Raw genomic sequence first — 14,772 nt, 5'->3', positions numbered from 1 at the left:
TTGATAATAATGGTTTGTCCTAGACCAACATGGAGTGCATTATCACATAATTGACAACTATATAAGATTTAATGTTCTTTTTGAAAATACGGCTAGAATATCTCCTGTATAACGAAGGTAAACTGTTATATAATTTTATTCCATTATAAGATATACTTTTTTGGCAGACTGATTTACTAACACGATCTATAGGAGTCATCTGTGCAGCTTGACTTCTGGTATTGTGTGAATGGTACGCATGATACAGATTGTTCTTCGAATGTATTAATATTAATATAATGGTGGCCGAAAACAATTGAATATGTCAATCAATCCTAATTTATGTCATATACTAACGTACCAAATCTTGTTGTTTTATCTGAAAAAAATAAAAGAGTTATAGGGGTGACCCACTTTTGAGACGCACCAGGCATATTTATCCGTTGCGTATCTGAGGGACAAAATTTTACGACCTACATCGACAATGCTTCGAAATAAACTAAATCAAGCGAATCGCTCGCCGCTTACTACTTGCCGTTCATTACCGAAATAATATGTGCCCTGCGCACGCAACTTACTGCTTGGCGCTTGGCGTTAACGAGTACTTACAACATGCGACGGATGAAAACCGTATTTTTAAATACGAGTGATATTTCGCTCGAGTAATCACTCGGTTATTGCAATCGCTTGATATTCGAGTACTCGATTATTGAAATTAATCGGTTTTTCCCATCACTAATAATTACCCTCAAGTCAAGACAACTATAATTAAATTTAAGTACCTAAAGTACATCTACTTGATGTGTCTATGAAAGGAATGCGGACAAAAAAACATTTAAACAGCAATATACCGTATGATCGAAAAAAACGGCGTCAGCGATGGCTATGAAATGAAGATCGCTGTCATTTTATATGTAAATTTATATGGGAAATGTCATTGATCGTCATTTCTTATAAATCGCTACCTAAATAGAAGCGGGAGAAGGACCACGTGGACTTGACAAACTTGTATGTCACATCATTTCATTGGCTACTTGCAAATTTGTCGAATTTTTATTGATGGGACGTGTAGTCTAATTTTTTACGAGAAACCTCGAGAGAATATCGTTCCCCCCTTACGGATACCCCGTAGCTACAGTACGGATAGACGTACTGTATCTTTTAAATCTTAATATTAATTTTCTTGTGTTACCGATTTTCTCATTATCTGTATTATTAATTTATTGTAGATACAGATGAGAATAAAACCACTAAAATAAAACGATTTATTTTCAGAATAACTACAAACAATAAACACTAAAAAATATAAGCATTAAGAACATAAAACAAAACTTTTATAAAATTAAATTCTGCAGTCCTTTGTACAGGGTAAGTCAATGATAAGAGGAAAGTCCATTATCTATAAATCTGTTTCGAGATTTACAAAAAATGAATACGCTTATATATGTATGGCGTGCGAGAAAAATTCTGAAAGTATTCCGACATGATTCCGACCCTGGTCCAACCTACGAGCCGCCACTGCGTAATCGGAAGAAATAATATTTGGTAGGTATAAAATACGAAGATTTATCAAGTTCTGTAAAATTTATTTTATTTACTTAATATCAACAAGATATATAACAAAGACCGTACATAGTAAATAACAATATATAATATATAAAAAATGCACCTAGCATATATCCTATACTTTCTATCTATACTATCCAGAACAAAACAAGATTAAATCTAAATGTACAGTAAAAGTACATTAATATCATGTTAAACACATTTAGGCTTCAAAAAAAAATAATCTTAACACTAAATAATAAGCCTTCCATGCTAATTTCAACACAAATAAATTCATAAGTTCTGTACGTTGTTAATCCTAAATGTTTTTTTCAACAATGTGCCGATTCATTTTATTTAATGATAACATAAATAAAACAGTTTATTGTTTCATAATAAACTATGTAATTCTTAAATTCTATTCTACAAATGTTACCTGGTTTTGCATCATTTTATAATAGCGTGGATTGAAATTGTTATAATAGTACTGTTGTAAATATATACAGGAAGAGTCTTAAATAAGTGCAAATATTTTCAGACCTGGTAGATCTCTATAAAAGAAAAATATTTTCTCTTTACCGTTTTTCAAATAAGTCCCAAATAACCGAGTTATTTTACTTTGAAAATTAAAAAAATATATTTTTTAATCTGCTCCTATCCTATGTTGCCATATTACCAAGAAATTATATGTTTAAACCAAAAACTAAAAAAATTCGAAAATTTGAAATTTTTGAAAAAAAAAATTTTTTTTTCAAAAATTTCAAATTTTTTTGTAAAAAACTCTTAGACGTGTTTCTGAGGTTCAAATATCTATCCCTAAAAATATATGCACTTATTTAAGCACTTATTCACCCTGTATATTGACTCAAAATTATGATTTCTTATTTTCTAATAATTATATTAAACAGTATTTTTGTTTAATGTAATTTTAATTAACGTATACATATCAAGGATTATAGCATTTTAGTTTATAAACTTTGGTATGATCAAAAAGTTTTATAATCAAGCATGCTCTGTGTGATAACATATAATTCTTATGGCAAAATTCATTCTTTTTTTAACTGCCAAAGCAATGCTTGATCATAAAACTTTTTGATCATGTCTTTTATGTTACAATTTACATCTATAATTTTATGCTCAACACCATAATCTTGTCAACATACACAGTATAAAAAAATATGTTTTTTTTTCCTATTATCTATAGTCTTATATTTGATATTTCTTTACGAGCAACATTCATTTAACATAGGTATACCTACTATTTTTTAATTGTATCATATACATCCGTTCTCCTTTGAGAAAAAATCGGTATTTGCTGCCTAACGTTCTCACATTCTTGTACATTTATATCACTGTAAATAATTTCTTCACCCTCTTTGGCTTGTGCAATAACTTTTCCCCACGGATCAGTAATTTGTGAGTGGCCCCATGCAATGTATCCCTGTTCAGCTCTAGCAGGGCTTACTCCTAATACATATACTTGATTATCTAAGGCTCTGGCACGTTGTAACAGCTCAAAATGTATTGGACCTGTAGTCATGTTAAAAGCGCCTGGATATACCATAATTTTAACGTCGTCCAATCTGTAAAGTTTTGCTAATTCTTCAAACCTCAAATCGTAACATATTCCTAGACCTACTTTAATTCCATTGACCTCGAAGGACGATAGATTATTTCCTGCAGCTAACACATCAGATTCTTTAAATGTAATACCATTAGGAATATCAATATCGAACAAATGCATTTTTCTGTACGTTGCTATTAATTCACCCTTGGGATTCCATACTGTACAAGTATTATAATATTTGTTATTATCTATTTCTGGATAGGTTCCACCGACTAAAAAAATTTCATTTTCTTTGGCAGCTCTCGATAACATCTGACTAGTTGGTCCGTTTATAATTGACTCGGCGTATTGGTTGAAAAACTTCGTGCCGTATGGGGAATTAAAGCATTCCGGTAGAGACACTAATTTTGCTCCCGAATTCTTGGCTTGCTTGATTAACTTTTCCGCATTTTCCAGGTTTTCTTTTCGATTGGTTCCAACCCTGGATTGAATAAGAGCAACACGCAACATTGTAATTACTTTCTTCATTGAGTTCTTATCTACTAAAGATCCTTTATATACAAAAAACAAATCTTATTTTTAGTGCAGCTATCTTATCTCAGAAATATTCTGCATCAAGTAGGGTTACGTCAGAAAGTCACAACACAAAACTGAAGGCCGTTATTTATTTTTCCAGTACAAATTCAGAGAGAAAAGTGAAAAGCAAATACCTAAATCAAGAAATTTTTAATTAATTACAGAAAGATGAGAGAAATTACCGGCTTATCTCTACTTTTTGTCAGAGTATAACTGGTTGCATATTGCCGATTGGTTAATGCACTGAGGGTTAATTCGGTTAATTAATGCAATGAGTTATGTCACCATTGGTTACGAATTTGAAGATTTTAAGGATGATTTATGAAAATTGGATGGATTTTTGGAAATGGCTTTTGACAGGGCGGTTTGATTGTGTTGTTCATTTCTTATTTATTTTATGGTTCATAGGGTGGTTTTTGACAAGTACTATTTTGAGGAATTTAGGGGGGGATGTTTTTTGAGAGCCTGTTTTTAGAACGCACTTTGTAGGAGGTATTTTATTGGGAGGTGGCTTATGAAAAGAGGCTCTGAAAGAGGTTTTGGGATTGTAATTTTTAAAGGGGCAGTTTTTGAGAGATGATTTTTGTAGATGGGATGGATGAGATGGATGGATTTTGGATGTTTTATGAGAATTACTTTCTTAAGAAGTGATTTGGAAAAGTTAGGGGATGGTTTAAGCGAAGTAACTTTGATGTTTAAATTTAAAGGCCACTTGCCTTAAAAACTTTCTTTGAATTTTTTCAATTGCATTGACATGAACCCTGTAGAATGGAAACCAAACAGGTGAGACATATTCTAAGATAGAACGGACTAAGAAGCAATAAACATTATTCAAAGAGTAGACATTGTTAAAGTCTCTTAAGGTGCGAAGCATGAAGCCCAACAATTTATTTGCCCTGTCAAACACATAATCCACATGATCAGTAAATGTGAGCTCTCTGTCAAAGATTACACCCGAATTTAATTATAATAATTTAAATTAATCGCGAATTTTATCTAATTTATCAAGATTAATTTCATTTATACTTATAGTCAAAAGAAACTGGATTTTTTATGCGAAAGAAACTTAAGATTTTACATTTATCTATATTTAGTTTAATATGATTTGTATGACACCATTCGACTAGGTGGTTTATATCAGACTGAAGCAGCTCACAATCACCGACCGATCGGATAACTCTATAAATCTTTAGATCGTCCGCGTAGAGGTGAGCACCACTATTTTCAAGATGACATAAGGGGTCATTTATAAAGCAGGAGAATAGTAAGGGTGACAGGTGTCCACCCTGAAGTACCCCTGATGTAGCCTTATACTGTTTGGATTTGTAATTTTTAATTTTCACTATTTGTCCTCTGTCATTTAGATAACTTCGTAACCAGGATAGTAAATGATCAACCACACCAATATCACGCAATTTATTCAACAGTATGGGAACACTCACACGGTCAAAAGCCTTGGCGAAATCAGTGTATATAACATCCACTTGATGATTCTCCAAGGCTTCCAACAGTGTGGTTTGATACTCCATCAAGTTTGACAATGTTTACCGGCGCTCAACAAATGCATGCTGTTCTGGTCTAATGACCGATCTTAGCTGGGGATACAGTTGATTATACATTAATGAATCAAAGATTTTTGAGATAAGAGATGTTTTTGTTATTGGTCTGTAATTTTTGATATTTTTACGATCCCCACTTTTAAAAATTGGTGTGATGTAACTGACCTTCCATTGTGTAGGAAAAATTGCTGCATCCAGCGACTTATTAAAAAGTCTAGCCAGAGCATCTGAGAGAACATATTTTGAGTTTTTAAGAAACTTGACAGAAATGTCATCAGGACCGGTACCTAGGGTGTCGTTTAGTTTTGTTATACAGTTAAATACATCCATGGTGCTCACCCTATCTGTAACTACATTAAATGGCAGACAATAACTATTAGGGACAGACATTTTACAGTTTAGGTCATCAGCAGAGTCATCATACACTGCAAAACATGAAGAAAAATTATCTGCAAACATCTGCGCAATCTCCACTGGAGACTCGCCAATCTTATCATCTAACATCATACTACTGGGTATTTCACAATTCTTTCTTTTAGAGTTAACATAGCGCCAGAAATCATGTTTCCCTCAAATATCTGCCTCCAGTTTATAAATTCTTTATAATTAACTTCACTATAACTCTTGCACTCTGCTCTGAGCATGGAAAATCTTTTATAGTCAGATATTAAACCACTCTTTTTAAACCTTTTATGGGCAACTTTTTTATCAACCACAAGTTTTTTCATAATGGCATTAAACCAATCTGGAAATTTACTACGTACATATTAATGTACAGGGTGTTGATAAATTGTTTTATTATATCATGCATATTTAAATATCTTTGAATATCTCAAAAACTAAAGCATTTAAACATATTAAACCCTTATAATAAATGCCTTACTCTATACCCCAGAATTCAAAAATGAAATAAAATACCGGGTGTTCCATAAGAAAAAATATAACTTTGGTATGGACCTTAGTTCTGACACACCCTGTACATTTGAAAATAATTTTAAATTATGCACATTGCCTCTCTACATATGCGCATAAAAATTTTTGTTTCTACATCTTTCCGTTTTCGTATAATCAACCGAGGCGAATGAGGTGCGCCACCCTGTATAAACATGAAAAAAAGCAAGACCACAAGACCGCTATAGTAAGGCTTGGTCTTGGTCTTGCGGAAGTCTTGAACTCGACGGTCTTGCTTTTTATGCAAGACCAAGGCCAAGACCAGTCTGGCTCACCACATGTTTTTGAGAAGATTGTTTATACAGGGTGAGTTTCCTACAATGTTCTCTATGGGCAACTCGGAAACTACTGGAGATAGAGAGTCGGTTAAATGGGGAAAGAATTGCAGTTTTGTGGGGTCATAAATATGCGCCTTTCAGATTGTTGAAAAAGTTCATGGCTTACTAGATATTTCGAAAAAAACAAATTTTGGCTATTTTAAAAATTGTCCCTAATTCCATTATAATCTATTTTAGACAAAAAGTGTTCAGATAAAAGTTGTAGATAATCACATTCTTAATGAGTTTGTGTTCTCCGATTTTTTCTAAAGCCTGTCATTTTTGACATATGACACAAACATATGTTTTTTTAAATGGAAACCATAGTTGGCCATGACTTCATAAAAAACGCCATTTTTAAGTTTTTCAGCGATATAAGCTATAATATATTTCTTTCACAAAATTACTGAGTTATAGCCAATTCTTATCTTTCTTGACTAATTTCACTTAGTTAGCCATGGAAACAAGTTCAAACGTCGTTGCTCTCAGAAATATGAAATTGTCACATTCAATCTTTTTGAATTAAAATAAACAAAAATTGTAATTAAGAGTTTTTCAAATGAAGAAAAGCGTGTAGGATTATTGGTTCAACTTTTTTTGGCCATACAGTTTCGAGGATACGTTGACCAGTGAAAGTTATTTACATTTTTTTAGAGAACGGTTTTCAATGGTGTTTTAATTTTGTTATGATTTATTACTTATAAAAAGACAAAATATATTATTAATCTATATTATAAAGTTATTTTAGAAAATTTTCAAAAAATCCGCAATTGTTTTGAGTACATAAATGCATCTTTTTAAAACTGAATTTCTAGCTATTCTCACAGAACGACCGGTCGACTTAATTAAACTTCTCCTGTTCCGCCTCTTCGAGTGCCTCTCTTAATTCATAAGTTCTTCTGTAAACCTTGTTGTTAACCATACCGCATAAAAAAATCTAAAATGGATAGGTCAAGTGACCGAGGAGACCCATGCAATTTGGTCCACCTCTTTCTATCCCTGAGTCTAGATAATTATGATATAAATAATTTTTAACATTTCTTTCATTGTGTGTTTGTGGGGGGGGGGATTGGGTTTGGTGTGTTATAATGAAAGTCATGTTGGAACCATTCTATTAATGGGCGAGTATTAATAAATTTAACTTTTCTAACATGTCTTGAAAACCTTTCTCTACAAAACGTAAGTAACGTTCACCGGTCAACGTATCCTCGAAACTGTATTGCCAAGAAAAGTTGAACCAATAGTCCTACACGCTTTTCTTCATTTGGAAAAGTCTTATTTACAATTTTTGTTTATTTTAATTCACAAAGATTGAATATGGCAATTTCATATTTCTGAGAGCAACGACGATTGAACTTGTTTCCATGGCTAAGTGAAATTAGTCAAGAAAGATAAGAATTGGCTATAACTCAGTAATTTTGTGAAAGAAACATATTATAGCTTATATCGCTGAAAAGCTTAAAAAATGACGCTGTTTATGAAGTCATAGCCAACTATGGTTTCCATGTAAATATGTATAATAATATGTTTGTGTCATATGTCAAAAATGACAGGCTTTAGAAAAAATCGGAGAACACAATCTCATTAGGGATGTGAATATCTACAACTTTCATCTGAAAACTTTTTGTCTAAAATAGATTATAATGGAATTAGGGACAATTTTTAAAATAGCCAAAATTTGTTTTTTTCGAAATATCTAGTAAGCCATGAACTTTTTCAAAAATCTGAAAGGCGCTTATTTATGACCCCATAAAACTGCAATTCTTTCCCTATTTAACTGAAACTCTATCTCCAGTAGTTTCCGAAATACCCATAGAGAACATCGTAGGAAACTCACCCTGTATATGTACGTAATTATTAAAAGGAGAGTTTCTTATTTGGATGTTTTTTATGAAATCTTTTTTAAGGGTTGATTTTTAACAAATTGGCTTTACCATAATACATTTGAAGGTGTACGTATACATAGCTATGTAGTCGCAAAATAATTTTGCAAATTAATTGTTTGTGTGTAAATCATACAATTTTTTAAATACTTAAACATGTTATTTGAAGTACAATAATCAATTGATATTTTATCGTAGATAAACGAATAACAGTAATTGTTAAACTTTATTTGGGTAAAATCCGTATTTTCATATATTAAGTGATTAAAGTGATATGTGGAGATATCAAATATGTATATAACAAAGGAAAGCCAATGAAAAATATTAAAGATTAAAATCATTGAAGATAAGATTCTTTTTCAATAATACGATAATAGTTTTTTTCTGAAATTTTTTTATAAAATTCTTTTTTATAATAAAATTTTTTTTATAAAAAACTTTTTTTCATAAAATCTTGTTGGTGTAACAATTTGTAAAGCTTTAGTGCTGTCGTTACCAATATTTTCTGTTTTTTTACAGATCTAAAGCTCCGTCTACACTTAAGGATTTACCTTACTTCTTACCTGTTCAGTCAAAACGTATCAAGTAAAACTTCTGTTTTAGTTGAACTGAATTAGGAAGACCTTTAGAACTTCTTGCAAGAAGGACGGACAATAGATGGAGCACAAAAATTACAGCATGGTAAACACGACAAAGTAAGAAGCCTAGAGGAAGACCAAACCTGAGATGGGACCATGATATTACGAAATTAGCAAATACAACTTGGGCCCGCATAGCCAACAATAGACAACAATTAATGGGCCCAACTACAAAGAGCGTATGTGAGGGAGACTACACCATAATTGGAAATGGTTGAATAAGCTGAGAATGATGATGATGATGTTAATTGATAAAAGCAGTGTTTCATGTTTCATCAGCAGTCCTCCATGGTCTTTATCAAAAAGTGATCTAAAACCGCAAGTAAAACTTCCAGTGTGTACGCTAGTCTTTAAAACTTAACTGCTAGGTAAAATATTATGAAATTTATTAAAATAATCCTGTGTAAATCCCCGGTAACACATATTATGCAGTCGAGAGAATGAAACAATATTAATATAAATGCTTACGCTATCGATGATAAGATTTTTTTCTATTTTCTGATAAGAATTTATTAAAAATCGATCTGCATATAAAGGCTGATTAAAAGAAAACAAGTTTATTCCAGTTTTATACATACATACATACAAATTTTCAAAGTGTAATAAATTGGGTGTATTCATTGTGCTTACCAGAAGTTTTTCTCGGTGATTCCAAGGAAAAACCTGAGAATTTACGCATTACCGTTTCTTACGGAAATGAATAAAGTATCTTCTATAATTCCAATAAGCCGGGGTATAGGAGGACTTGATTTAACACTGCCAAATAAAGGTAAAGGTTCGGGAATTCGAAAAAAAAGAAAACTATTAATTGATAAAGGACGATACAAAGACCTATCGTTATGGTCCTATCCGAGAGCGGTGAAACACCCGCGATCTCTTTGAAAGAGATCATGGAGGAGCAGAAGCAAGAGAGGCGAAGAAGAATAAGAAAAGAACAGAAAAACCTTCAACCTGAAGTACCGAAAACCTTTACAATACAAAACCTAAACTCCAAATCGAAGGAATATAAAAATATTTATGAAAGATTACATAATAACAAAGGTTTTCGAGACAAATTTCAAGTGTTTCGCATAAAAAAGGTGACGAATGAGGCACTTCTTGGTTTGTACAAGGCTAAAAGAAAATCTAAAACATATAAAGAAAATCTGTGTTTCCACGGAACTCCCATAAGAAATTTGAAAAGTATCTTAACGAACAACTTCAACGTGTCCAAGTGCGAAATTCGAAGAGGTAAATTTGGTTGGGGAGTTAGCTTTGCAAAATGTCCGTATTATGCAACTCATTACAGGTAAAAAAACTTTTTGAAATACGCAAAATTCATCTACATCATTATTTTATTAATTAAACAACCTGTACCTTATAATGTACGTCTTTCGATATACACGGTGTCCCAATATTCCGTGGAAATAGAATTACTACGTATTGGAATCAAAATAAGTTCATTGGACGCAAAACCTCTATACAAGAGTGCTTCATTTGTCCGCTAGCCCATACTAAAATATGTTAATAAAAAGTTGGTAGGCAGTTCTTTTAGTTTCAAAGTAAAGGAATTTTTCCAATTTTTTTTTATCTCAAAAACTGCGACTTTGGCTGATTTTGATGTTATTACAAATTTTGCTGCAAATATTATTCCTAATCTTAAATTGAAAACCGCGTTTCTCTAGCTACTGTAATTTTGGAACTCGGGTGCCACAGTATTTTTGTGCCAAATTTGGTTAAAATCGGTTTAGCGGTTTTTGAGTTATCGTGTTACAGACAGACAGACCCCATAAAAATATTTTGTATTTGGGTCATTTATGACCCAAATAACTCATTTTGAGTGAAATTAAAAAACTTTTTTTTGCCGATCTTAATAGTCTACCATGCCTGTTGGTATGGTCGGTATGGTCTGTATATAGTTGGTATGGTCATATTTTAATGAATACCCCAATATACCACATTTGATACCTCAGACTTGTGTCTTATTAAAAGCTGTTTAATTGTTGTAAGAAAAGATGCACCTCAATGCACCCTCTAAGCGAGCCTTCTTCTTCTTTCCCAGCCTGGTTCCATCCAGTGTTGGATATAGGCCTGTTCTAGGGTTTTCCACGCTTCGCGATCTCTAGCCAATCTTATCCATTGTCTTCCCGCCACTGCCCTAACGTCATCGACCCATCTCTTTTTTGGTCGGCCCACACTTCTTGTTGTTCCCTAGGTCTCCATAGGATGACTTTTTGGGGCCATCGGTCTGGATCCTGTCTTGCCACATGTCCTATCCATTGCCACTTCAGACTTGCTACTCTTTTAACAACAAACAACATCTATTAATTTTGTTTTTTGACGTATGTGGGTGTTCCGTATTTTTTCCCTAATGGTGACTCCCAACATAATTCTTTCCATGACTCTTTGTGCTACTCGTAGTTGTTCTGCTGTTTTTCGGGTAAGTGCCATAGTCTCTAAGCCATACGTAAGCACAGGTAGAATGCAGCTGTCGTAAGCCTTTTTCTTTAGGTTGATGGGCACCTTTTTATCCTTGAAAATATCACTCATATTTCCAAATACTACCCATGCCAAATGGATCCTGCGTTTGATCTGCGCGAGCCTTGATGAGTACTTATTACTCATTTGTTAGTCGTGTTCCAAAAATTTACACTTTAAGCTTGTACTTGTTTTGTTAACCATTTGTTTTTAAAACAATGTAATCTTATCAAATCAATAACAAGAATTATTATAACTAACCTATTATTGTAACAATAAATTAATAAGACTGCGAGATAAAAACTAGTACGAAAAATCTATGGCTCACTGAACAATTTTTTCAAATATTAAAAATTCAAATGGACAAAAAAAAATAAAAACGATCCTAATAAGTAATTAATCTTGGCCATTGTTTTGTTTCAGTAAAAACAACTGTGACGAATCGACAAGAGTTATGATCATTGTCAAGGTGTTGATAGGGAAATCACACGAAGGAAACCACAAATCAATGATGCCTGAGGAGGGGTACGATACTACAACCAGCCCCGATGGACAAGTAATTGTTAAATACGAAGAAAATACTTTTTACCCTCAATACGTCGTGTATTTCGGAGAACGAGATGAAATTAACAAAGAATAATTTATTTCTGTTCTTTTCTTTAATTGCATCTGTTTCTAAACTATATTTTATTTTATTATCAGCTATTTACTATTATCTATTAATTATCTATTAATTTTATTATATCTATTATTACTAATCTAATATTAATCTTGTTTATTGTACTAATAACTTATAATTAATATTTTAATAAATAGCATTTTATGCGTCTATCTTTTTACTTATAAAACAAATTTTGACGGATGACGCTGTTAGTATTTTATTGTTCACGGACATTATTTAAAAGCAATGTTCTTTTATTATTCTTAAGAGAAATCTGTAAACGATACTTTTATTAGCACCCAGCATGGTTTGATATAAATCCATTCAACTAGTATTTATTATACAGGGATTTAGACAATTAAAACTAGAAAAACAAAACCAAATTTATTTTATTATTTTTAAGAGAAATCTGTAAACGATATTTTATTAGCACTCATTTTATTGGCTACTTGCAAATTTGTCGAATTTTTATTGATGGGACGCGTCGTCTAATTTTTTACGAAAAACATCGAGAGAATATCGTTTCCCCTCTCACAGATTAGGTATCCTATAAGTATACAGATAAAAATCTTGTCCCTAATTCGTGGTACGAAAATTGTTTTTTATGATGATAAGCAAACGAGTAAATTTTCTTGTGCGCAAAAATAAACTCCTATTTAAACAGCGTAATAACTGGGCGGGTCACAAGGCCGGTCAGGCGCTGTGCACAATTTTAGAGGCCATAAGTGGGCGTGCTTGTGCGCAAACTAGTAACCTAACTAGTGCGCGACTGCAAAAATTGGAACGACGAAAAACAATGCTTTTGATGATAAGTTTATAATCTGTATGATCTGTGGTATTATTTCCAGAAATGTTTTGCGAAATAATTTACGAAATATTTCCAGAAATATTTCGTAAAACATTTCGGGGATAGTGTAAAGGCTGTTTGTGTTTCTAAAGAAAGAAAAGTCCGTTGTTATGTCATATGTCAGATTTATTTACAATTGCAATTTATTTTCAAAGGCACTTAACATCACAAAATCTCTTATATTGATAAAGGTATTCTTTTAATTTTACACAGCCTTTATAGTAAATAGGTAAAAGCCACTATTTGATTTTGTTTAATACAACTACCAAACAGCCTCAGCCTTTTCAGTAATTAATATTAACATCCAAATCTCAATACGAATTTCTTGTCTAGAATACTATAATTTTTGTTTATTTAAAGAAGAGATTCATAACTCCTAACAGATCCACTTTTTATTTAAATTATGCAGAAAGCTCGAATAAGATTCCAAATAAATAAATACCTGTTACTTAATTACGATTAAAAGATGCTAATGTATGTTAATAATAAATTATCTAATGTTTTTGAGCATTCTGTATAATTTCTTAGCTGCGTTTAATTAGTTCAGAGCAGTACTGAATAAAATAACTTAGTAATAATAATAATAACAGTGTATAATACTTAATTATCGTCATTACAATATAATCATGTATAATTAAAGCTATCCATATGCAATAGACATTATGTATATATAGGTAAAATTTCTTTTAAAATACATTTTTGTTAATCTTACATTTTGCAGTGAGTTCTCTGTATATTATTTAACTTTGAAATATAAATTTGTTCATTGACAATAACTAAAAGGTAATAGTCTAAGAACTAGCAACGTTTTCGGGAAAGCATTTTAAGACGTCTGGCTCTTTGATATATCTTTTACTATGCTCTCTGGAAGAGCATGCGGCCCGTCTGGCTGCCGATACCCGTTGCGTTCACCACTGCGCATCGGAAGAAGATCCTATATTTTTTATTAATTTAGTCCTATAAATTCTAGTATTGAATATAAATCGAACATGTCTCCATAGCGCAGTGCGTAGAGTTTTCGACCACGAACCGATGATTCAGAGTTCGAATCCGGATCAGGTCAAAGACTTTTTTATTTTAATTTCGTTTATATTCTGATAGTAAAGTATTAAATAATTCTGGTAATTAAAAAAAAAACAAATATTTAATACTTTACTATCAGAATATAAACGAAAATAAAAAAAAATCTTTGCCCTGACCCGGATTCGAACTCTCAATCATCGGTTCGTGGTCGGAAACTCTACGCACTGCGCTATGGAGACATGTTCGATTTATATTCAATACTAGAATTTAAAGGACTAATAAAAATATAAAATCTTCTTTCAATGCGCAGTAGGGAACGCAACGTTTGCCGGCAGCCAGACGGGCCGCATGCTGTTCTAGCGAGCATAGTAAAAGATATATCAAAGAGCCAGACGTCTTAAATTACTTGTTTTTCCGACGTTGCTAGCTCTCGTACTATAAAGGGTTGTACAAAATGTATAGTAAACGCCACGAATATTTGGGAGTGATTCATCGCTTGATGAAGTTAGAATCGACACGCGCGCTATCATTTTTACATTAAAAACGTAAATATTTACCGCAGACGTAGGTTTTTAAAGGCCCGGTCTAATCATCTGCCTGCGCTCCTCCTACTTAATCTAAAATCTTAGCGTGGTTGACAAAGACGATACTATATTGCGTTTCTTTGATTGATTCGTTTTGTGCGTCAGTCCATTGGTGTGCTTGCAGTGCGACCAATTTTATATTTATAACCAAATATATGTTTTGACAAGACTTTGACAGTTAAAAC

The 14,772-nt window shown here is 32.4% G+C and overlaps 2 protein-coding genes across 2 annotated transcripts; one reads left to right on the top strand and one right to left on the bottom strand.

Moving 5' to 3' along the window:
• Positions 1-2,627: 2,627 nt before the first annotated feature.
• Positions 2,628-3,883, bottom strand: LOC115887174 (omega-amidase NIT2). Its single transcript, XM_030906521.1, has one exon. The coding sequence runs from the start codon at positions 3,617-3,619 to the stop codon at positions 2,783-2,785; it is 837 nt and encodes a 278-aa protein (XP_030762381.1). The 5' UTR covers positions 3,620-3,883; the 3' UTR covers positions 2,628-2,782.
• A 5,678-nt stretch (positions 3,884-9,561) lies between these two features.
• LOC115887165 (zinc finger CCCH-type antiviral protein 1-like) lies at positions 9,562-12,116 on the top strand. Its single transcript, XM_030906512.1, has 2 exons — positions 9,562-10,303; positions 11,896-12,116. Exons 1-2 carry the CDS (start codon positions 9,855-9,857, stop codon positions 12,110-12,112), a joined length of 666 nt encoding a protein of 221 aa, XP_030762372.1. The 5' UTR covers positions 9,562-9,854; the 3' UTR covers positions 12,113-12,116.
• Positions 12,117-14,772: the final 2,656 nt, after the last annotated feature.

The sequence above is a fragment of the Sitophilus oryzae genome, unplaced genomic scaffold, assembly GCF_002938485.1.
Source record: "Sitophilus oryzae breed Bouriz unplaced genomic scaffold, Soryzae_2.0 scaffold_1146_pilon_pilon, whole genome shotgun sequence".
Taxonomy (NCBI): Eukaryota; Metazoa; Arthropoda; class Insecta; order Coleoptera; family Curculionidae; genus Sitophilus; species Sitophilus oryzae.
This window is presented reverse-complemented; position numbering and strand designations above follow the sequence as displayed.